Source organism: Vigna umbellata, chromosome 1 (genome assembly GCF_029865625.1).
Source record: "Vigna umbellata cultivar VRB3 chromosome 1, Vumbellata_1.0, whole genome shotgun sequence".
In the NCBI taxonomy this organism is placed as follows: domain Eukaryota; kingdom Viridiplantae; phylum Streptophyta; class Magnoliopsida; order Fabales; family Fabaceae; genus Vigna; species Vigna umbellata.
In genome coordinates, this window is record NC_142165.1 from 66,340,569 (window position 1) to 66,365,641 (window position 25,073).

General features: G+C 34.4%; 2 protein-coding genes and 1 long non-coding RNA gene across 6 annotated transcripts; 1 reads left to right on the top strand and 2 right to left on the bottom strand.

Annotated features, from left to right (window-relative positions):
* The first annotated feature begins 7,156 nt into the window (after positions 1-7,156).
* Positions 7,157-9,242, top strand: LOC124827957 (small ubiquitin-related modifier 1-like). 4 transcript variants are annotated; one of them, XM_047301144.2, is made up of 4 exons: positions 7,157-7,309; positions 7,585-7,680; positions 8,010-8,159; positions 9,011-9,242. In XM_047301144.2, exons 2-4 carry the CDS (start codon positions 7,594-7,596, stop codon positions 9,077-9,079), a joined length of 306 nt encoding a protein of 101 aa, XP_047157100.1. In that variant the 5' UTR covers positions 7,157-7,309; positions 7,585-7,593; the 3' UTR covers positions 9,080-9,242. The 4 variants fall into 4 exon arrangements, with proteins under 4 accessions (XP_047157100.1, XP_087968981.1, XP_047157099.1 ...); XM_088112855.1 differs by having other exon boundaries at positions 7,188-7,286; XM_047301143.2 differs by having other exon boundaries at positions 7,197-7,421.
* Positions 9,243-10,497: 1,255 nt separating this feature from the next.
* LOC124827958 (uncharacterized) lies at positions 10,498-11,239 on the bottom strand. Its single transcript, XR_015785915.1, has 2 exons — positions 10,987-11,239; positions 10,498-10,876 (listed from the first exon to the last, which is right to left on the bottom strand). It is a non-coding gene; the product is annotated as an uncharacterized LOC124827958 (long non-coding RNA).
* A 7,209-nt stretch (positions 11,240-18,448) lies between these two features.
* LOC124827959 (serine hydroxymethyltransferase 4-like) lies at positions 18,449-21,053 on the bottom strand. Its single transcript, XM_047301147.2, has 3 exons — positions 19,883-21,053; positions 19,692-19,793; positions 18,449-18,924 (listed from the first exon to the last, which is right to left on the bottom strand). Exons 1-3 carry the CDS (start codon positions 20,949-20,951, stop codon positions 18,680-18,682), a joined length of 1,416 nt encoding a protein of 471 aa, XP_047157103.1. The 5' UTR covers positions 20,952-21,053; the 3' UTR covers positions 18,449-18,679.
* Between the last annotated feature and the right edge of the window lie 4,020 nt (positions 21,054-25,073).

Here is a 25,073-nt window from a genome sequence, read left to right on the forward strand (position 1 = left end):
ATTTTAAATGCAAAATACTTGAAAGTAAATATGAATGCAATGGGCCAGGAGAAACAGAACACGTGGTTTGAAATATATGAATGAATATGTTGTTGGGGGTTATCAATTTCATCCTATCCACTCTCATGTAATCAAGAATTCATCTTTCTTTATTAATTGTTAATGCCACTTTCTAAATTACCTTAAACCCGATGTCTCGGCGAAGAAAGCCTAATCATAATCACTAGCTTACAATGTCTTGTCTCTCTAGCAATTACTCATGCATTACACAGCACAAAAGCTTAAAGGCAACCAACCATCATACTCCTATGTCTAGGTTTATACTACTATTGGGAGAATTCCCCAGATCGTGATTTGTAAGATATCTCTCGATAACAATCCTAGGGAGAGAAGAGGAGAGCTGTCACATCCCCAAATCGTCCAACCCTAGGAGTACGAAATCTTCTGATACTTACAAATCATAAGATTTATGCCATACATGAATGAAACATCAACAACATTTGAGCAAAGAAGAATATCTCTAACAATTAATGAAAGAAAGCATGTATCTTAAAAAAGATCTTGAAGAACAAATTCAATACGTGAGAGCTTTAAAGGATTACATTGATTCCCCAACAACAATTTAGGTTTATTTCACCATATTCATGGTGAAACTAAATGAAATACAATGAAAGAGTGAAAGATAAAACCCTAGAAAGGTGAGAAAGGAGCTGTAGCATCCAAAATCCTCCTCCAAGGGGTGAAAGAGTGTGTTTCTGCTTCGTCCCAGCCAAAGATGCTTGACCTAGGTTAACTAAAATCTTATATATTATTCTAAAAATTACAGAAAAGTAAGCCCAAGCCCATAAGAGTGTCGCTCAGCGGTAAGCACGTGACTGCTATTCTGCCCCTCAGCTGCAGTTTTGCCCCTTAACGGTGTCTGCGGGTCTTCAAAGTGCCGCTCAGCGGTAAATGGCGCTGAGCGGTACTTGCGGCTTCTCCCTTTATGCACTTTTTCTTCCTTTTCTGAATCCAACTTTTAGCTCCTTCACTTCTTTCGCTCAATTCATCTCAAAAACCTGCAAAAACAAGGAAATCAAGCATAAAACCTGCCCAACTCTCTTATTTCCAAAACTTTAACAAAAACATGATTTCAAGCTAGTTTCTAAGTCATAAAGGTTGTTTTTAAGGTCAAATTTAAGTGTAAAAATAACAGTTTTTCAACTGTTATCACTTGCTTGCACAAAATAAAATCATAACTCAATAGTTGGGGAATTTGACAAAGACACTCGCTCAGTTGCCAAAGGAGCTAAAGAACGTTTCACAGATTCATTAACAACTTTGTGAATTATGTGGTGGTGACCATATCAATGGTCAATGTGCTTTTCCAGTGGAGGCCCTAGAAGATGTCCATTTTAGTGGAAATCAATTTCAAAATCAATTTCCATACCGCCAAGGGAACTTCAACCAAGGGTGGAAACCTCACCCAAGCATGGGTCAAGGTCAAAATGGACAAGTAGGACAAGTTAATAGATCACAACAGCAACCATCACTATGCCAACAAGTATCTACGCTAAATGAGAGATCAACAAAGCTTGAAGAAACTCTTCAACAATTTATTCAGGAGACTATCTCCAACCAAAAGAGCATTGAAGCTGCAATTAGAAATCTGGAGATACAGGTTGGCCAAATGGCTAAGAAGTTGAAGGATATGCCTGACAGGAGTTTTGGGGCTAATACTAAGGTTAACCCTAAGGAAGAGTGTAAAGCTATTGCGAGTACACGTGATTAGAGGGTGGACGAAAAGAAAGAGAGAGTTGAGTTAGAAAAGAGAGACGAAAAAGAAGAGAGAAAAGGTGAGGATGAGAGAAAAGAGAAAGAAAAGAAGAGGGTGTGGACATGACCAAGTACTACAAATATCACCGCACGGTCACACAATTGACGAGTATGCTGCTTTCAAAGACAAAGTTGAATAGTTGGTCTAGGCCAACCACTTGAGGCGTTTCATGCGACGTGATGGCAAGGGGTGCTCGTGCTCTAGGTATAGGAGGTCCAATGACCAAAGAGATGAAGGGTTCATAAGAGGAGGAACATCATCCTTGGCAAGGAAGAAGAACCTAAGGGTTGTCCATTAAGTGCGACTTATCACGTTTACTGATGTAGATTTCCATGGAGTGGATCCGAACCTGGACGATCCCATGGTCATAATTGTCGAAGCGAAAAAATTTGGCATAAGGAAGGTCTTAGTTGATAAGTGCTCAATATGCACTACTACAAAAAAGGCTTTTGACATCTATTGTTTTTGACATTCAACGTCCAATACAGATTCGATATCTTATTGGGAGACATCAATTTGACGTCGGAACCCCTTCCCTGGACGTCAATTTTGATGTCAGACCCCTATTAAACCGACATCCCTTTTGTTTTGTTTTTTAAAAAAAGTAATTTTTTTTACAATATTACCACACTTAAAATACATAAAATCATTATAGAACGTCATAAAATTGTATATATTATGAGTTTCAAGCAATTGAGATTGGACATTCGCTACCGCCACTAAGATTCATCAACTCACAAACAAAATTGCATCATAAGCCAAAATTAATCGGAGCAAACGAAATTTAATCAATGCAAACGAAATTTAATCGGTGCAAACTAAAGTTAATCGGTGCAAAATAAATTAATTGGAAGAAAAATAATCAAACATACCTTGTAGCAATAATGGCGAATGCGAACGAAGCAAAAGCCTAAACGAAAATGTAAAAGAAAGTGAGACTTGCATTCTGAGTTTTTGGGGTTTAAGAAGATATTTGACGTCGGCCCTCCTCCAGATCTGACATCTAATTGCTAAACAAATCTATTTTTGCACTACTTTTGGGATATTTTCGGAGCTTATTGACGTATAAGGAAGGGGATCCGACGTCTAATGTGTATTAGATGTCGGTCCCTTCTACGTTCGATGTCAAATCTCTAAAAAAGTGAACTTTGAATTTTGATTTTGCAGCTTCTGGTAGAGGATTTGACGTTTGATTTGGAGGGGCCGATGTCTATGTCGTAAAAATATTAATATTGGCGCTTAAAATGAGATATTTTCGGACCTTTTTGACGTCCGATCTAGGGGGCTGACGTCTGATTTAGGGGGCCGACGTCTAAAGGAGAATCTGACATCTGACCCTAGGGAACCGACTTCTATAATGGCGTTTTATTTACAAAAATGTCATCGGTCATTTTTTACGTTGGATTTTCTTTGGTTAGACGTTAAACGCGTTAAACACTATTTATGCACTAGTGATGAGTTAGTTTTGATGATAATTTGACACTTATCTTGTTTTGATTTTGTTAAATATTTATGATAATCACCCCAATTTTACTTGTTTTGCAATTTTTAATGAAATTCAAGAGTCAAAGCTGAATTATGAAGAAGACAGAGAAATTATGAGAACAAAATACAACAAATTGACTTTAGCACGACTGTAGTGTGAAATCTGAGGCTTGAGTCTCACAAAGAAAATCCATCTTGAAAGGAAACCTCAAGCCTTGACCTGATGCTTAAGCAATGAAGAATCCTTCATCTTGGGAGGCACTAGCCTAGAAATACACAACTTAAGCTCCATAGGCTATCCATATTTAGTGAAGTAAGGGCAATATCACAAAAGAAGAGGTTTGGATAATTTTAGTGTTATTAGTGGTCGTAGATTTGGTTGTGGATGTTCGACGTGATTGTAGTGGTGAGATGCATGGTAGCTAGAGATTTGCGCTTGCTCCTCGCATTCATGGTGGTTTGCCTTGTGGCTTGCAGTGTGGCATCTCTAACGTTGTTGTGTGGTGGTTGTTCATTGTTGTGTGTAACACATGTGTTGCTTCACGCTTCCTGTGAGTCTCCGATGAGTGGGAGTGGTGAGATTGTCCAATGGATGTTGGAGGTGGATTACACGGTGGGAGTTGGTGGTGCAAAGGTTGACCATGAATGATGGTGGCTATGTGAAGATGGGGAGGAAGAAAATGATGGTGGCTACGGTGGATGTATAGTTTCTTTTTATAAAATTATGTGAAGAATTTATGTTTACTAGTCAACAATAAATGTAAATTTATGTATGTTAAAATAACAAACGTAAATTTATGTTGCCTAGATTTATGTCTAACCCAAAATAGACATAAAAGGCTATAATAACACATGTAAAAACCTTCTTTGTGTTAGTGTTTCTTCTTCTTCTTTTCCCTTTTCTTCTTCAAAATGAAACCAGTAAGGGTGTCCTCCATTTCCATCTCCACAAGGCTTCCACTCTAGCACTAAGTCTTGCGACTGGGCGTTATAGAGTCGTCATTGGCAACATTGATGGCATCATCAAATATCCAATTCCCAATTCTTGTATCGCCTTTTTTGAAACAAGTTTCTACGTTGAGTTAGGTTATCTCCCCTAGATGATTGATGTATGAAGTATAATCAAAACTTTGCTATCTAGTCTTTCAACAAACAATTTCTACCTAATTTATCAATTTCTGCAAATTGGGTTTTTTGGTGTATTTGAGCAAATAGAAAATTCAAGACTTAGTGATATGCGAGGATATTTATTGCCTACATCATGGGTTTCATTGGTCTTTGCAGCCTTAATGCTTTTTGCTGGTTGGTTTCATTATCACAAAGCTGCTCCAAAATTGGCTTGGTTCCAAGATGTAGAATCTATGTTGAATCACCATTTGACAGGGCTCCTAGGGTTGGGGTCTCTTTTCTGGGTAAAACATGAAATACATGTATGGGTGTTACTCCCTCCACCACCACATTTTCTCCCTCCACCTCCCCAATTCTATTATATATTTTCTGAATTACAAAACTAACCTTTTATAATTACAAAAATAACCTTTATATTTTTTAATTTTAATTATTTACTTTAACCCTAAAATCTATATTTTGACGTTCAACAGGGAGCTTTCGTGGGATTACTTCAGGGTTTCCATGCCTCTCCTTTCCCATGGCATGGTTCAATTTTCTTTTTATCTCTGTAAGAGAAAAATGTGAACCAACTCTCACAGAAGGACCTTTGTAATTGGAAACATCACGAGAATCTAGCATTGAGACAAGGTTGCTTTCACTTTCAGAAATTTGAATGTCAGTTAGTGCAGGTTTCAGAATGACAATTCTATTTGAAAACTCAGTTTTCCCATTTTCATTTGTCAGATCTTTTGATTGAGACTTTCCCCTTTTCTTGAAAAAGTTAAGATGCTTACGGTTGGTATTCTCCCTAGTTTGTTTTAGACTAACAAGTTCTAGTTCAGAGCAGTTGGAGGCAGTAAGTGAACTGCAGTCTTTGCCATCTCTCCCTTGAGCATTTTCCAACTCCTGAATGTATTTCAGCAAGTGCGAATTTGGGTCTTGTAGAAGTTTAAGATACAATTGCTTATCTGAACTTATAACCTGAAGTGCTTCCATGAGTTCACGTGAGCTAAGGAATTGTCCATCTTCATGCAAATCTTTCCCATTCAATCTCATCTGATTCACAAATTCATGGATTGCATTAGCAAGGTTTTCAAACATTACATTCTTTTGGTTTGACTGCGCGTCAATTTTTCCATCATTGTCAAACATCATGGAATAAGTAGCTTCAACATGACAAAAATCATCCATTATTTTGTCCAAATCTATAGTATCTTTTGACTGTTCCCTTGAATGCTTCTTATGTGAAAACTCTGATTTCAAGGTTGCATCTGATTTCAAATCATGGTTTTTCTTGCGAGATTTCTTCTTTCTTTTGGAATCTGTCTTCTGGGGTTCATCACGCCCTAATCTGGATTGCTTTGATTCGACTTCCACGTTATCTTGATCCTTTATTTCATCTTGGTCAGTGATCATTTCTTCTTCTATAAGTTTCTTCACACTAAGCTACGGATGTCGACATCCGTTTTCCCTTCAACGGATGTTGACATCCGTCGACGGACATCCGTTTAACGATTACAGTTTATATTTTAGAATTTTATTATGCATCTTCACGCTTCTCAATCTCTCACGCCTCTGAACCAGCACCTTGAAGCACCACCCCACTGAACCAGCACCTTGAAGCACCATCCCACTCACGGCTGAAAATGAATTGCTTTCCCCACTTTCAATTTTACTAAACACAAAGTCCACCACACTCTCACGTCACAATTCTATAAAAAAGAAGAAGAAGTGGAACGTGAGAGACAACCCAACGATAGTGGAACATAAGAGTGAACCTGAGAAAAATAATAAAGAGAAAGAGGGAAGAATGATAAAGAGAATGAATGTTCACGTGAGATTTTAAATAATATTAACCCTAAAATTTTAATAAGGGTAAAATAGGAATAAAAAATAAAAAAAAGGATAAAAGGGAAATGGGGTGGTGGAGGAAGCAAGTTGTGGTGGTGGAGGGAGTAACACCCTACATGTATTTGTTCAGTATAGTAAAAGCACAGTATGAGATTAATCTCCTCTTTGTATGAAATATACACATGACATTATATTTATAATAAAAAAAATTAGGTTAAATCCAAAATACAAACAAAAAATAATAACGTATTAACTAAAAATAAAAGATAAAAATAAAATATTAAGATATCTAAGAGTATCTTTCCAATTAACCAATTTCTAAATGTTGTAGAAGATTATGCTGTCACTTCCTCATGAATTTATCCTAAATCGGGATCTTTTGGCTCAACTTTATCCGAGTTTTTCCGAAGAATCAATCCTAATTTTCACCTTTAATTGGTCAAGATATGGATAATACTTGGAGGATTAGATCTAGTGACTTGGAGATGAAGCTAGTTTCATTTTAAAGAAAAAGAAACTTTAAAACCCACAAGAAGAAACTGGTCTATGTTTAAAAAAATATTATTCCATTTCAAAAAATTAATTATTGACACATGGAAAGAAAACATTGTAGAACGTATGTCAGATAAAAATTAATGTGATTGAGTGAGAGAAACTATACGTTTTCTATAATTAGAAAACTAAACAAAATCAAAGAACAGACCTATATCAAATTTGCACATATTTAACCATTTTAATATCAATAAGTCATAACTCTTTTTATTTTAATCGTAGAGTACTGTTCTTTTTACAGTTTTCAAAAATAACTTACTTTTAGTTGTACACGCTAACTTTACTTTTTTTTTTCTTTTGTTACTATTAACAATTTAGGAAACTGAAACGAATACAAAAAAACGTACAGGCAGAGCCAGAAAATGGTATCCATGTGAAACAACAGAGTTCATGCTCCTTTCTCTGTCCTTGTCTTTGAAGCCCTTTTTTTACAACGTCTTTCTCTTCCTTTTTGATTCAAGAATAAAATAAAGTGCAGTAACCCTCTTCCAGTTTGTGCGTTTCTCTTCCTTTTTTATTCAAGAATAAAATAAATTGCAGTAACCCTCTTCCAGTTTGTGTGTGGTTTTGGAGGTTTTCGTTTCACATTCTAACAAAAAAAAACATGGTTTAATTTTCTATCCATTCTCAAGATTTTTTCGCAATTTTTTGGAGTAAAACCTTTATCTTTTGTCTGCATAGATCTACTAAAATTAAATTAGGGTTCTTTTGTTTTCTCCTTTGATATTGAGGTTGGTGTAATCTTACATCCCTTCCCTTTGTGTGTTCAGAAGAACAATATGGCCACGACTACCATTGCTGGACATAAGAGAAAATCGCCACCAGATGATGTGTGTACTGATGTCGACTTATCAATCAGCTTTCAGGTGTATACATGATTCTTTAATTTCTCCATGATGATCTTTTTTGTTCTGCTTTATTTTTATCTGAATCATTGCTTGGGAATATCACACACATGTCTAAAAATAATACCAAAACTCTTATATCAATGTATTGGCATGTTGATAATCCCCACACTATTGATATTGGTAGATGATTCTTTGGTCAAAATTTAATTTTTAAAAGAATGTAAACTCTAATTTACTTTTCAGAGAAATGTTGGATGAGACAGCGTAAACCTTTCTGACTAAATTTTTTGTGTAAAGAATTCAATTCAGTTTTTTGAGTTTTCAGATTTTTGTTGATTGAATCGTAGGATGGGAATAAGTTGTTCTTCAAGGTGAAGCAGAATTTGGAGTTTTTTAAGGTATTCAGAGATTTCTGTAATAGAAAGAAGTTGGAATACGAGACCTTGAAGTTCATACATGAGGGTACTGAAGTTAAGGGGCGTCAAACACCCAAAATGGTTAGTTTTCTTTCACGACATGACCATGTTAAATCCTTGATGGTCACTTTTCTTTCAAGAAAATTCATGTTCCACAGCACACCTCTCAACTTAAACTAGTTCAAATTAATGTATATATGTAAGGTAACTTTCACATTATAAAATCTATTTTATAAGTTTAATTTTAATTTGAATCCAATCATCACATATATTTAGTCTTAATTTAATTTAGTATATTATAATTTAATGTCAAAACAATTTTTAATTTACTATCAAATTTATCTTTGATATTTTAAGAATAAAACAATCCTATAGCACTTAATAATAAACCGTAAATGTTGGACTCTTACAAAATTTATGTACTAAAAGTCAATAGTTCGTCCTTTCAAAAACTAAATTAACTGAATCTTTTATATTCAACAATCAACTTGATGATTTATCTATTTACTATTTGATTAGATATGACTTTTCATATATTTCTATATTTCCATAGAAAACATAGGATATGTTTGATTTAGTTTTTGAAAAAACAGTTTTAGTAATCAATTTTAAAGATAAAAAAATCGTTTGGTAACTCTAGTTTGCAAAATGATTTAGAGATGAAAAAAATATATATATAGAAATGAATTAAAACAGATTTGTGTCTTTCATCAAATCTTGAAAGAAATGAAACAAGTTTTGATGGTAGGTTGAGAAAGAACAACGAAACTAAAATTAGCGGGTTTTCATATTTTTTGTTTTTAAACCGGAAAGTAAAAATGAAATAACAAAACATTTGTGAAAAAGGTTGTTTAATCTTTACAAATATAAAAAACAGAAAACTCTTTTTTAAAACAGTAAACAAAGCCCTTATACCTTATACCTTGTTTCAGCTGAATTTGGAAAATGGTGCCGAGATCTTTGCCGTGAGAAGCCAAGTTGGAGGTGGTGTTTCTTATTGAGAGGGGTTATTTCAATTGGTAAGATGTTGGAAACATAACCTTATATTTGCTTATGGTATTTATATTATAAAAAAACCCAGTACTTTTACTGTTTGTAAATTAGACTGTAATATGGATTTAAGAACAGAAGATTAAATTAAAATCTATCATGAAATTTATTGGATATTGTCTTAAAAAAGTCTTTCAAAGAAAAGAACGTGAAACTTCAAAATTTAATTAAACAACAATACAGAATTATTCAATTATGTAAAAGTTTTATTATTTCGACAAAAATTCATTTACTGTGTTACAATTACAATAATGTAATTGAATTTGAACTTTCTCCTCTTTATGTACCTATATCCAATCATTATCGAGATTTTAAAACTGAAGTTAAAATATAGGTGAGATTTCCTCATCTTATGTAGGATGACACTATGTACTGGATGGAGACTGATTTCATATTCAATTGAACGAGTATATAATTTTTATGTGTTTTTATCATTTCTCTAATATCTCCATATGCATGTTCACATAGGATGACAATAAGATGGGTGCCGGTTTCATTATTCTATATCTTCATTCTCGTAATAAAAATTAATCTCATTCCCAAACCAGTTGATATATGATTTTTGTCTCATTTTTATCTAATAATGGTATATCTCTTTACTCATGTTTTTACTGTTTCAAATATCAATTAAATAATTTCTATAAAAATATATAAAAATAACTGCAAATAAATTAAGATACTATCAAAATATTCAATATTAAAAGGAATATATTTTTTTTCCAGAATATCAAAGTTAAGAATAATATTAGAATTGTATAAATCTCAAATTAGAGTATTAAATAATAAGTAGAGAATATTCAAAGAATTATATAAATACTAAACAATTTTACATAATTAAAATGTTATAATAACCAAAGCATCTATTAATTTTGCATACAATCACTAGTTTCACTTGCATTTGATCCACTTACATGTAGAAAAAAGAAATTTATATATATGATAAATGAAACTGAAAAATTTAGTTACTAAAATGTAATATACATTCACTATAAGATATTTTAGTAAATTATGGATATTTTAGGTTACTTATGGATATTCTAGTAACTTAAATGGGAAACTAAGATGGGACGAGATAAGTACTAGGACTGGGCCGGAAACATTTGGAATTTTAAAAAAACCTGTAGCTTCAACAAAACTCAAAAAAGGGTGTTGCTCCCTCCACCCCCACACATCTCTTCCTCCACCTCCCCTTTACTATTTTGCCCCTTTTTCCACCTTTTCTTTATTATTTTGCCCCTCATTAAAATTTTATTTTGTCCCTCATTAAAATTATAGAAATCTTTCATGTAGATTAGACCGTTTATGCCTGCAATTAGATGTCAGCAATTATCATTCTGCGAATTATTCTGAGAAAGGGAAAGAGGAAGAATTCTGCAATGTCAATTTTCCTTTTCACCAAAGTGTGCAAAATTTAAGTTACATTATGGACAGTAAGGTCCAGACAGAAGGTCCCAAAAAAGAAAACTCTGGTTAATTTTCCGAAAAAGATGGTGAGTACACAAAACAAAAACCCCTTGTAATTTCTCTGCTCTCCTCAGTTAACGACCCTTTTTCATTGCAGCCTCTATTATTCATTCCTCCATTTCTGATTATCACTACCACTTTAAACTTTTGGAACAACAATGGCTACCCTTAAATCTCTCGACGTTTCTTCACCCTTTTGCATCTCGATATCGTTGTTTGCTTCGGCTTCTTCCACCACAGTCTCCAACCTCCCATTTTCTGAGCAGGGTATTTCCTTAGTGTGACTGCCTGCATTAACCACAGCATAATGTAACAAGTCAGTCGCATGAATAAGAATCAAAGAAGTGGGTAAGCTACTCTCTCCCCACAGTTTGATTTAAAAACACTTGATTACTTGCCTGAAGGATGAAGAAAGAAGCCCAAGCAAGGGTGGCAATTATGAGAAGAATAGAGCCCTTAAACCAATCCTTTTCCCCAGAATCAGTGGTGTTTTCTGGAACATAATTTCTGGGGTGATGCATGTACTGAGAACCCAAGAAATTGATGACTTGCCCTTTGTACAGTGTCATCAACATGGCCCCAGCAACCGTTACTATAGTTCCTATCACTTTTGCTTGGCATCTAAGTTTTCTCATGTCCAACTTTTCCATTCTAATTCATCCCAAGCAGAGAAACGGATGTCGACATCCGTTTTGCCTTAAACGGATGTTGACATCCGTTTTGCCTTAAACGGATGTTGACATCCGTTGAAGGATGTCATCCGTCCAGAGGCAGCGTTCGTTTTACGTTTCGTTTTTATTTTATTTGTTTATTTTATTTACAGTAATTTATATTTAAATTTATAATTTTAAATGTTATATATGATTAGTTTTTAAACGTTGATGAGGCTTGATGGAAGAGAAAATGATAAACGGTGGAGAAGAAGTTTGACGGAAGAGAGAAAGGTAAACGGAAATGGAAGAGAGGAAGAGGTGCAGAGGGAAGTAAATCAGAAGTTTTAAATAAATTAAAATATTAAAATAATAAAAATAAAAAATTTTAACTTTTAAGGATATAATTGTCATTTTAGAAGGATATAATTGGTATTTTAGAAAATTGGGGAGGTGGAGGAAGAGATGTGTGGGGGTGGAGGGAGCAACACCCCTCAAAAAATTGTCCTTAGATTCAAATTAAATATAATTGAAAGAAGAACACAATGGAAAAAGAATAAATTCACTTGAATAATTGAGAAAAAAGTTATGTACCAAACAAGCAATAAAGGACAAAGTAGTCAACACTAGTACACTTAAAGGAATAGGTATCACTTATTTTCGGTCATAGACATCGGTTTGGAAACCGATGCATATACAGGCGAGGTAGAAGGTCAGTAGTATTTGCGCCTTGGTTGTCTTTAACCGAAGCAGTATTTACGATTTGACTCGGTTCTAAAGAACCGAGGCAGTATCAGTTCTTCCACTAATTGCCTCCGCCACCACGGACCTTCCCTTCACGAGCCTTCCATCGAACAGGTTCTGCGCGGGGGTGCCCATCCCGCTGGGAGAGAACGGGATGAGGAGAAAGGGCAGCAGAGGGAAGCTCTTCCAGTTCAATACATCAGCGAAGGACAAAATCCGAAAACAGGGAGCCTTACCGTGTGTTCATCGAATAACCCAGATGCTGGATCAAGTAAATAAGTGTTTGATATGCTTTTTCATTTCACCAAAGGACAAAATCCCCCTCCAATCCCTTCATTGCCGACAAACAGTCCCAAGAAAAAAAAAGAATATTCTTTTCACAATCTAGCTCCAAACCACTTCAATTCTTCAGCAGAACCCCACTCGGTACCTTACAGAGGTGAACCCCCACTTCAATTCTGTAGCAGAAAACAATACTTCAAGATCAAACAAAAAGACCGAAAGCTAACACCAAAAATACTTGCCCCTCTCCAAAGCTTCAAACTTTTATCAATTCAGATCAAGTCCAGCCAAACCCCACCACATGCATCAATCAGAAAACAAAGGAGGGGGGGATGGAGGAGGAGTGGAGGAGGGGTTGGCGGTGGTTGACGACGACGACAGTGGTGTACTTGGTAGTGGCGACGACGAGGAGGCAAGGACCAGTGGCATGGCGAACGTGAAGCGCGTGAGAGAGGCATCACTGACGTGGAATTTGAGGACATTGGGGTGCACAATGAGCCAGAGAGGAACACGAGCACGACGGCGATGATGTGCACGGTGGTGAGGATCTTACAGATGAGGCTGATGATGCAGTCGAAGATGCACCCACAGCAGCAGCTCAGGCACCCGCAGAGAGAAAAAACATTGAGAACCGTAGAGAGAGAGACAAAAAGGTTTGAACTTTTGGAACGTTGTGAAAGGAAACGTCTGAGTACAGTGAAAGTTGTGATGTGAGCCTTTATTGGCATCGGTTACAATAAAACCGAACCATAAATGTGATACGACTTCGTTTAATCTGCAACCGGTACAGTATCTCTCCTCGAAAAAACAAAATATTATTTTTTTAAGTGGTTAGCTCAATTTTCTGCCTCGGTCTTTTAATCAACCGAGGCAGTATACCCTTTTAGATAGTGGGTTCAGATGAACCGAGGCGTATAGTATCTCTAAAATTACATTTCTGTCATCGCGTTTTTATACGTCTCGGGTTTTCAAAAACTGAGGCATAATAGACGATTTCAAAGATCTGATTAGTAAAAATAAAAAATGATATGTCTAGGATCAGCTATAAAAGCTTTAGCTCGATTTGACGATTAACAAAGCGAGAATCATAATTTTTCCGAAATGAATTAGAGTTCAAAAACCCAAATCACCCAACGACAAGATTTCTCACATAGCGAGAAGAACTCTTTGTCAAAATTAATTTCGGCACTAGCTAAACAAGCGACTTACTCACCAAGCGAGTCTACATAATCGTAGAATCATAAATTTTGCAAAAATGACAAAGACAAAAGAACCAAAGACCCATTTCAATGTTTCCTACCTCAAACACATCACAATTTTACCAATTTCGTATTGAACAACTTATTTCACCCCAACAATTCCAATTACAGTACATATCATATAAAATCCCAAAATTTTCACAAAACAGACATAATAAAATCTGCAAGTTAGGGATTTTCATCTCCTGTCCATATTGAGCAAAACTAACAAATCAATTTAAGCTACCAAAACACAATATCAACACATAACCAGACATCCAAACGAAAATCATCATGCAAAAATTTAAAGGTTAGCTTCCTTCACCTTGAAAACTAGTCCAAAACAACTCTACGAAGTCCACTAAGCCTTTTGACTGAAGAAAATTATTCTTTAACCTAAAGATAATGTACAAGAAGTTTGGACAAAATCAAGAACTCTAAGAACATTTGTGCCTTATTAGAGTAACATGCAAGACAAGAATTAGTTTAACATCAAAGAAGACCCAAAATTTTTCTTACTCAAATGAAGAAATTGATCAGGTGATTCGAAAAGGGCTTTGTGGCAATTGAAACTACTACCTGTGATTATAAGGAAGATAAAGTTGCAGTGAGAATTTAGGTGAAGAAGATGATGGGTATGGAGAGAATGCACCTGAGAGAGAAACCGAGTTACGTGTTTTCAATGCTTTGAATAACTAACTTTGGTTTTTTTAATAAAACAAATTTATAAGTAAAAGTGATTTACACATACTAAATGTGAAATATTTAGAAATAAATGATAACAGTATAACTTTTATATCATATTAGCGAATACAATTAGATAAAGATTAAATAATTATATAAAATATCATGTAATTACACAAATAAAACAAAGTTGATAAAATAATTTTAAAAAAATGACCTAGAAAAAAATATTTAAGTATAAAGATATTTCAAATGTCTCTTTGCTTACTTTCTATAAATTATGATGATTTTTTTTTATACATTAATACAAATTACATACAGTAACTAAATGAAATTACTTAGACAAAAAAGATTAAGGTAATAACAATTCAAATTTAAACATAAATCTTTCCTGCTTTAATACTTGAACAAAATTGTACAAATATATAATTAAGGATGTGATAATTTAGAAAGTATCTTGAATATCTAAAACTAGTCAAACCATTAAGAATAAAAATTGTTTGAGCGCAACAAATAGTTCTTCAAGTGAAAAAAAAGCTAAATTAAGGATAAAAGAAAATAAAGAAGATAATTGTTTTATATTATTAGTAAATGAAGGGTTTACATGGTAAAGAGAGTCAAACATTCTCATGTGAAAAAGTAAATAATAAATAAAAGGGTTAAATATAATTTTGGTTCTTAAAGTATCACGAGTTTTTTGTTTTTATCTCTCTTTCAAACTTTGATCCATTTTTGTCCTTCTTTTAGAAAGTTACGTATTTAGTCCTCTATCACCAATGCCGTTAGTTTTTCTTTTTACGTCACCGTAAAGCCGCTGCGAAGCCTTCAGTCTCGCTGTCACCACCTTGTTACGCCGCAACCGTGAAGCCATCGTGAGAACACCAGTAGCGCCTTCGCTGCACCGCCACCTTCTTCACGCATCCATCATCTCGTCGCGTCTCAATTTTGAAGGAGTTTAGTGGTCAACGATAAGAGTTAATCCAAAGACAAAGGCAAAGTTAGATCCAAAGACAAAATAATAATCTTCGTTTTCTACCCTCACACCTCTTTACTTTCTTCCTCTTCTCATCTCTGTTTGTGTTTGTACTTTTCAGTTCAGAGTCAGACTCAAGGAGTTCAAAGACCTAAATTTTGGATTTGATCTGCAAAATCTGATGTATGCCCTTCATTGCTTTTCAAGATTTTCTGGTCTTTCTAGTCCCAAAAACTACCACAAGGACCACTACCGCAACAACAGAATGAATATTCTTATGGTGGTTCTCATCACCAACAATCCAACAACAAAATCAATATTCATTCTTATCATTTCTTAGTCACTGCAATAATGAAACTGACATCTTTACCTTCTACCTTAATGCCCTTCAACTCCAAGGTATCATTTTTCGTTCACCTTTGGTTCCAATTTTTCAATCGATTCACGTTAAAGAGGGTATCTTTTTTTAAAATTAGCATTAGTTAGAGAAAATTAAACAAAGAAGGATAATAGGTATGGTAGGAGATTTGGAACCAATGTGAGTGGATAAAAATACATATTAGAAGAAAAAAGTTAACTGTTTTTGTTGAGAATGTCTTGAAGAAGAACAATTATGTGGGCTTTGATTTGAATCTTAAATGGGGTTGCTGGGTTTGTTTAGGATAGAGAATTTATTGGCGGATCAGTTTGATCTTAATGTTAAATGGTTCTTCCAGTGCTTCTGACAATGCTTTTGGTGGCTCTTTTGATGTGGTCAACTTCATGGCCTCTGAGAATCCTCTTCAATCTAAAATGGGTACCAGGAATTGCTCCAATCTCTTCAAGCAAAAGAGCTCCCCTGCTGGATTTTTCTCCATTGAAAATGGTTTCTGCTGTTGGGGAAGATAATTTTTTTTCATTTACCCACATAAATATTAAATTATTACATTTTACCAAATTTCAGGTCTCACCATGCTACGTTTCAACTCTCATCATGCCACGTCTTAAAAAATAGACACATCAATCTTTCACTTCTGTACAAACTTAACTCCGTTAAGTAAATTTAACGACACAGGCTCAATTGATTAAAATTAATGTTTTTAAAGACTCAATTGGAGATTCTAATAAAAAGGAGATTAAAATAGGAAAACTCCAAGTAAACAGAAACAACTAAAGAGTTTAAACCTTTATATAACTCATAGATATCTTTAAGCCCATTTATTCCCTTTATCCTTTTAGAGTTTCGGTTAAAATCCAACCCTATCTTGTCAAGTGCAAAAATGCCAAAGAGAGAAAATAAAAACCACCTTTAAAAGCTCATCTGTTTCGTAGAAAAGGAAAGAAACCAAATTTTATTTTCTCTCTCCTAACCCTTATTCACGTAACCATGCAGAGAAAACAAAGGATATACCCTTTCTCTCTCCTAAATAAAAGAACCAGGAAACGAAAGAAAGAAACAATAATTAAATAAAAATAAGGCACCCACAGAACAACAAAGTTTCTCTCTACCCTAGTCAAACACGGTCAAAGCTTATAAAAAAATTTGAAATGCAACCATGTGCCTCCAAATAACATTCTACAGCAAAAAAAATAAAGAGAGAATCTTTTTGCAATCACACCCTTAGACCATTGGAACAACTTTATCACGTTTCAAATATAACTGCATAAATTTAAATATAATAAATTTAAATATAAGTCTTATTTAACCTTTGAAAACTAAAATAAAAATAATTATTATACCACTCTTAAATACTTTAATCACCAACTTCACTAAATAATTAATATTAAAAAAATTATAAAAATAAAAATAACAAGATATTTTTATTTTATCCGAATCTTACATATTCAGATTTTATATTTAAAATTTTGACTTAATTGAGTTTCAATTTTTTCTAAAAATGGATCAATATTATCCCTTTTCAAAACAAAACCAAAATTAGTAAGTAAATTTAATTACAAATTATATATACAACTTAAAAAAACTTTTTTAAAATTTATACATTAAATCACTCTACTACATATTGAAATTAAATTTATTTTCCAATTTAAATTTAAAAATATACATATTTTAAACTTATATTTAAAAAAATATATTAAAAATATAAATATAAAATGAAACTTGTTAATATTTCTAATAATTTAAAAAAATGTATTTTCCTTTGTTAGCTTATTTATATGTTGAATGTGACAAATACATTTGCATCTTTTAACTTAATATGTTTTACATATTAATTAGCTTATATTTATATTTTTTTAAATCTTAAAATATTATTACTTTAAAATAGGGAATATTTATTAAAATTCAAAATGTAAAAAATAAGATTAATTTGAATATTTAGGTTGAGTAATTTGATACATAAATTATAAAAAATTATTTTAATATATATATATATATATATATATATATATATATATATATATATATATATATATATATATATATATATATATATATATATATATATATATATATATATAAGTTGTACTTAGAAGATATGACTATGACACTGAAACGTGATATTCACACTTACAGATAACACTAACATTATCAAGTGAGAGGATGATGAACTGACACATTAGAAAAAAAAAATTTAATGTGAGTAATTAAATTAATTATTTAACTTCTATTAATAAACATAGATATTTAAATATTCTTAATTATTTAACTTTTACAGAAATATTATTTTATTTAATTTTTAAGAAAAAAATATTTTTAAATGATGATTTTAATTTTTTTTAATTATTAGTTTTAATTTATATTTTAAATATAAATATTTGATATTTTTAATTAATTAAAGTTAACTTTTTTTCAATATATACAAAAAATATGTTAATACTTGTGATTGATTTAATTATCTAAAAGATATAGACATTTTTGTCCATTGTTTATCCAGGTGTTTTTTTTTTTCAATAAGTATAACTATTTGAATATTTTCAATTAAATTATTTATTTTTATTTTCGTTTATTTAATTATTTAATGTTACAAAAGTCAAAATCAACATTGATCTCCATTAAAAGAAAGACTATGTAAGCAGTAATTTACCTTGCTTAACTAGAATTCATGGGAATGTGGAGATATAATTAGAAGAAAAAAGGATTTGGGGATAGGCAATGGAGAATTGGAGGCATAATACATAGATACATCATTTGGATACATTTGTCAACCAAATAGTAATAGGGCTTAGTTTGAAACTACGATAGAAGCAAACCTCAAACTTCTCGCCTAACTCGATTAAAACTCATCCTGTTATGGTGTTCACTAGAGCAAAATTTGAAGAGAAATCATGAAACATTTAGAAAAAAAGTACGACAGCAAATGTATTATTTGGATTTTTTTTAATGAGAAAAAATATGATATTAATCAGGCTAAAAAATTAAACGTGAATACAAAAAACAAAGATACTTTAAACTTCTCAATTGAAACACCATCTCTATAAACCCATCACTACCAAAACGAATGAAACTTATTTCCATTTTCTCTACTTGTGCACTTTGTGCTGGACTTTGAATGACAGTGGAAAGTTGTATGAATGAATCTAATTCTTGTACTTCATTTCAGATACCAGGAAACCGGGCATGCCATACGCGGCAGAGAACTTCTCAACATCAGATTTGAGATCTTCAATAGCCTTGTTGTCGACGAGGCCCTTGCTGAACTCCTTTAGAAGTTTGCCATATTCCTTCTGGATATCTAGTGTGAGAGTCACGGCACGGTGAAGGAACTCACCAATCTGCTCAAAGTCCTTTTCAACCAAACCCCTAGAAGTCATGGCAGGGGCACCTGCTCACACAAACTCCACTCAGATACTTGTGCTAAACAAACCCACAGATTTAACCAACATCTCAGCAAAAATGCAGAAACAGGAGCAAAAACAAAGCAGCATTTCGGTAAACTCATCAAAATTCTTCACTTCTATGACAAATATACTTTGAAAAAAAAAATCAAAAGTAACACACTAGGTTATAATTGATTTGCGAGTAATATTGCACGAACTAACAACTCAAAATGCATTGAAAAGGCGTCTGCAAGCTCCCCGAACTATTACACAACTGATAACACACAAAATGAACACATCTTTAATTAAAATTCTTCCAATAATAATCTACAACAACTAATATACAATACCGTGTGTATGAATGCATTAAAAAATAACAAAACTTATATTTCGGCGTTTTGGGCGTTGTTCCTAGATTTAACTTCAATAAATATGCTGCTATGCTAATCTTATATAGACCTAATTATTGCACATATTATAACCCTAATAGGAAACAACACTAGAGCAAGACAAAACACGCCAAAGTCAACTAAGATTTCCCTCATTGAAGGCAAGACAAAACATTGAGTTGCTTCCAATTTTATACAGAGTCACCATGATTTTGGATCTTTCACTGCCAATCCAAACACGTAACTAAAATTACTTAAGAAACTTCATACGATTTTTGTGATTAGAAATTAAGGGTATAGATAGACACAATCCAAGATCTTGTTTCCAAGACAGTTAGTAAAGAAAGATTTGTGATTTAGCACATCGATGAGAAGCGAGTTACCAATTCGTACACCCCCGGGGGCCAACGCACTGCTGTCACCAAAAACAGCATTCTTATTGACGGTAATGTTGCAGAGATCACAAAGTTTCTCCACCTTGTTCCCTGCGAAGCAAAAACACACGTTGTTAACACATTGGCAACAGATCGAAATCAGAAGTTGGAGGAGATGGATGGATAGATAGGATGTATACCAGTCAATCCAAGAGGTCTGAGATCCCACAAGACAAGATGGTTCTCCGTTCCACCGGTGACGAGACTGTACCCTTTCCCCATCAAGAACTTGCCGAGCGCAGCGGCGTTGGCCTTCACCTGCTTGGCGTAGGCCTTGAACCCAGGCGTCGCGGCCTGTTTCAGTGCCACGGCGAGGGCCCCAATCTGGTGGTTGTGAGGACCACCCTGGAGAGAAGGGAAAACGGCGAAGTTGATTTTGTCCTCAAATTCATAAACGGCGTTCTCTGGCTGCCCCTTCTTGGGCGGCTTCGGACCCTTCCGGTAGAAGATCATGCCCGCCCTGGGACCGCGCAAGCTCTTATGCGTCGTGGTGGTGACAATGTCGCAAAATTCGAAGGGGTTGTTCGCTTCCTGCGCGGCCACAAGGCCACTAATGTGCGCCATGTCGCAGAGGAGCAGTGCGCCGCACATGTCCGCGATTGCCCGGAAGCGTTTGTAGTCCCAGTCGCGAGGGTAGGCGCTTCCGCCGCAGATTATCATCTTGGGCCTGAAGTCCAGCGCCTTCTCCTCCAATCGGTCGTAGTCAATGAACCCCGTGGTGGAGTTCACCTTGTACGGGAGGCTCTCGAAGTATATTGAGGTGGCAGAGATCTTCTTCCCGCCGGAGGTGTAGTACCCGTGGGTGAGGTGACCGCCAGAGGGCAGATCCAGCCCCATGATGCGGTCGTGGGGGTTCAGCACCGCCGTGTACGCGGCGAAGTTGGCCGGGGAGCCCGAGTAGGGCTGCACATTGACCCCCCACGATTGGGCATCGAGGTGGAAGGCGGTGAGGGCGCGTGAGCGACACAGGTTTTCGATCTCGTCAATGAACTCGTTGCCGCCGTAGTAGCGATTTCCCGGCATGCCTTCTGAGTATTTGTTGGTGAGGGCGCTTCCCAGGGCCTCGATCACCGCGAAGGAGGTGAAATTCTCCGATGCGATCAGCTCAATTCCGCGGCACTGGCGACGCTTCTCCTTTTCGATCAGGTCGTGGATCTCGGGATCCACCGTCACCAAAGGCGCGTTCCCCCACACGCTCACAGGATCCATGATTGTTGAAAATTAACGAAGAATGTCAGTGAGTGAGCGAAGAAGGAGAAGAATGTGTTGTGTTGGTTGAGTCGGGGTGAGTGTGTTTTTAAAAGGTAAGAGCGAATGTGAATGGACAGTTGTAGCCTGTGCTTCAGTTTTGTTAGTTACGTGCAGGTTAATTATGTCCACTTGTTCTCCTGGAGCTCCTCTGCTAACCAACAACTCCTTCCATTATTATTTTCACTCATATATTAATTATTAATTATTTAAAATTTTATAAAGAGATCTATTTTTTTTAAACCCTTTCATGAGAAGAGTTTGGTTTCACTACGGATTTAATAAATGTTGTGTAAGTGATGGTGTAGCATCCCAAGTATGATACTATATAAAAAAAGTCATATAATAAATATAGTATGATACTATATAAAAGAGTCATATAATAAAACAGTTATTAACTATCATATAAAGTAAAGTTTTACGGTTATCTCAAAATAACTATAAAAGGTTATCAAGACAACTACTCTTATGCGTCGTCTCCATCAACGTCGTTCCCATCAAGAACCTCTTTCAGGAACATCTCATATTCTTTTGCTCACACCCACAGAATGATCGTAGCAAAAGAGAAAACAAAGAAAACATACAACACAAACACAAATAGAAGGGTAAGCTAGAAGAAAACAAACAATGATATATGAATACATATTAAACATTTCTCATAAGATACTTACATAGCACATTATTTCAAATTAGACTTTATTTATGACCACTACTTTTGACTTGACCATCTGAATTAGTATGAATATGTAGCTATAACAGTTCATGCACTTGTTGTGGTGAAACAGCTGGCCTACCCCAAGCTACCACACAAGGTTAGTTCGTTATCACTCACCTTAGGCCAAGAAAAAACCCTAAGGCTAGGACCTCCTGCTATTCTTTCTCATGACATTCCTCACCCCCTCTCTACTTGAGAATAGGTGACCATTAGAATGTCAGGATGAACTCCAAGACTGAGCTTCCCATATTCATACTTCCTAACTTTGACAATCACCACTGAGAAATTCCTCTTGAAATTCTCTTCTACATCATTTGAAACAATATACTTTACTCTGATACTCACATAATACTCATACACATTCATGCATCATCCACAAATGAATCAATTACATAACTCAAACCAGTTAAGAACAAAGAATAAAAGAGTACCTTACAACCTGGACCAGTCGCTCAGTGTACACACTCGCTGAGCGACCATAGAGTTCTCTCGCACAACGACAATAACCCCATACTCCAAACCATTCGCTTAGCGATCCAACTCCCTAAGCAAATAAAACATCAGTGGTACCAGACCCTCAACTCACTCGCTCAATAACCCCATTCGTCGATCGAATAAAACTCACAGGGCTCCCATACCTCAATCAGCCGCTCAACGCACCTTCTCGTTGTGCAAATCATCAAACAATGAGCCTGCCTCCGTAACCACTCGCTGAGCAACTCCACTAGCTCAACGAGTGTGCATAATCTGCAACACCAAATCTGTAGAATTACGCAACCTACACCAAGTTTACCAATTCAACTATTTGTCCAAACTTCTAATCCTCCTAGATTGTGTTATAAACTTAATTGAACTTAGACAATTGTTTCTAGACCTTACAAACATCATTCTAAAGCGGTTACTAAACAAAATACACTTCAAAATCTATAAAACACCAACTTATAGACCCAAATCTCGTTCTACTACTTTTGGCACAATTTTAAACAACTTAGGGGCTCTAGCAACTTCCAAATGACTTACCTAAACTATTACAACTGACCATTTGGGTGTCCAATCTCTAAATCAAAATTTCACTACTCCACTTCCTCAAAACTCACCCAAAATCAAATGAAAACTACTTCTACTCATCAATAAACCTTCTTATCACAGATTTCAAACATGTAATCATTCCATCATAGTTCAAACATCATTCAATTAAGTTCACACACACCATTCAACTATCCATACTCAAACCAGCCAATTGAAACATGAAACGTCTACTTAAAAACCTAACATTCAATTCAAATAACACAATCCTCATAAATTCATCTCACATACAAACTTAATTGCAATTAAAGTAAATCTAACTTCCCTTACCTCAACTAAAAATTTGTACAACTCACGAAACCCTGATGACTTACTTGTATCGCAAGAAAATTCTAGAAGCACCTACAAATCATCAATTTGGTGCTAGGAAACAACTCCTAGAACCTAAATTGAGTCAATAAACAAGGAAGAGATTCTTGATCCATGTAAAACAGAATCATCCTACATGATCAAGAACCCTAGAAACCAAGGAAAAAGGGGTTTTTAACTTACTGACTCAAATCTAGAAATTGATCGGTTGAAATGGTAGCCCTCGACACCAGGATCGCTTACACACCTCCTGATCGTCGAACAAATGCTCCAAACGTGAGAAAAGCTAGAGAGAAGTGAGAGGAACCAAAGATGATAGTGTTTTAGAGAGATAGAAGTATTTTAGATAATGAACCAAGTTTTAAAAAAGTTCTATTTATATTATAAGACTATTTTAGAATAAAGTATTCGGTCTCATTATTTTAATATACCTATCTACTTTAATACTCTATTTTCTAAATTCTTATATTATTTTAATACAACTAGTGCTCAAAGTTTCTTATGTATTTTTCTTAACATTATTTTTTTCTTTTATATTTTACATGATTTTTTGGTTTTTTTTAATACATTCAAATGTATAAAAACATTTGGCTTTTCTTAACAATATTCATGCTTTTGTTATTGGTCACTAGTTTAATAAATTATTTTAGCTTGTCGTCTGAGTTTTAATCGAGCTTTTAAATTTCATAACCTATGCATGGAGTAATTCCAATCTCGGAGCAAGACACATGATTATCAGAAACCATCTTTGGTTCCTAAGCAAGATATATGGTTATCAGAAATCCCAGTGGCCAATTCCAATCCCAGAGCATGACCTATCGTTACCAGAAAGCACTGTTCGCCCAAATTCTAGTCTCGAAGCAAGCACATCATTGCGGGAAACCATTGCTTGCCCCAATGCCAGTCTCGGAGGAAGACACATTATTACCAAAAAAACTCATTGGCCCCATTTCAATTCGTGCTATCGTTTAAACTCTTAAATCTTAAACCAATTTGTATTATGGATTTGACTTAGATTAAGTTTAAAAAAATTATATATGAATCAAAATTAAATTCGATTTATTAAGAATCTAGTTTATTTGGATTAAATATGTGGCGAGTGAAGTTAACTTAATAATTCATGTATTAATTTTTTTCATATTTATAAAACTATTACTACACCACTTTTTATATCTAGTAAATTCTAATCAGTATAAAATGTCGTTATAAAAAATATTTTTTACACTAGTGATATGCGCGGATAGATAGGGTTTTTTTTCTTAGTTTTTCATCTCACGAGTTAGGTAAATAAGAAGAGAAGGTGAAGTGATTTTATTTGGACATACCATTAAAGAGCAAAACGCTGCTGTTTGAATACAACATTAAAACAACAAAATATATTTATTAAATTAAAAAAGAGAACCATTTGAATAATCCAAAGAAACTCAGTATTCAATAAGGTTAGTAGAGAAACCGAACTCTTTATGAGAATCACATATTTATTGGGGTATTAGAGAGACGTTGCATATATTTCAAAGTATAGAAAGCTACTTATTCCTAAATATATATATTTGGTAAGACGTCAATTATATATATTTAAGCTGATTTTTCATCAATTTTACAAAAAAAAAAAAAGATAGACAGAGAAAATAAGTCGTGACTCCAAAGTTTCATGTGCCATGTGCTGTAGACGCGCACCCAAACATACTGTAAGTTGCTATTTCACATTTTCTGTACTTTTGACCAAAACATTAAACCAAATAATCACGAGCAAATCATACATATTATTGTTTGTAAATGTTTTAGTATCTTTTAAATTTAATACATCATTTGATCCTTACTTTTGAAACTTTGGTTCAAAATGATTCTACCTTTTGAAAAAGTTCAGTAAATCCCATATTTTGTTTTAAAATGTTCAATTCGATCATTTTCGTGATGGTCGTTCAAAACATAATGGTGTTGATGCCACTGTGGCCAAATCTGAGTGAGGTGTT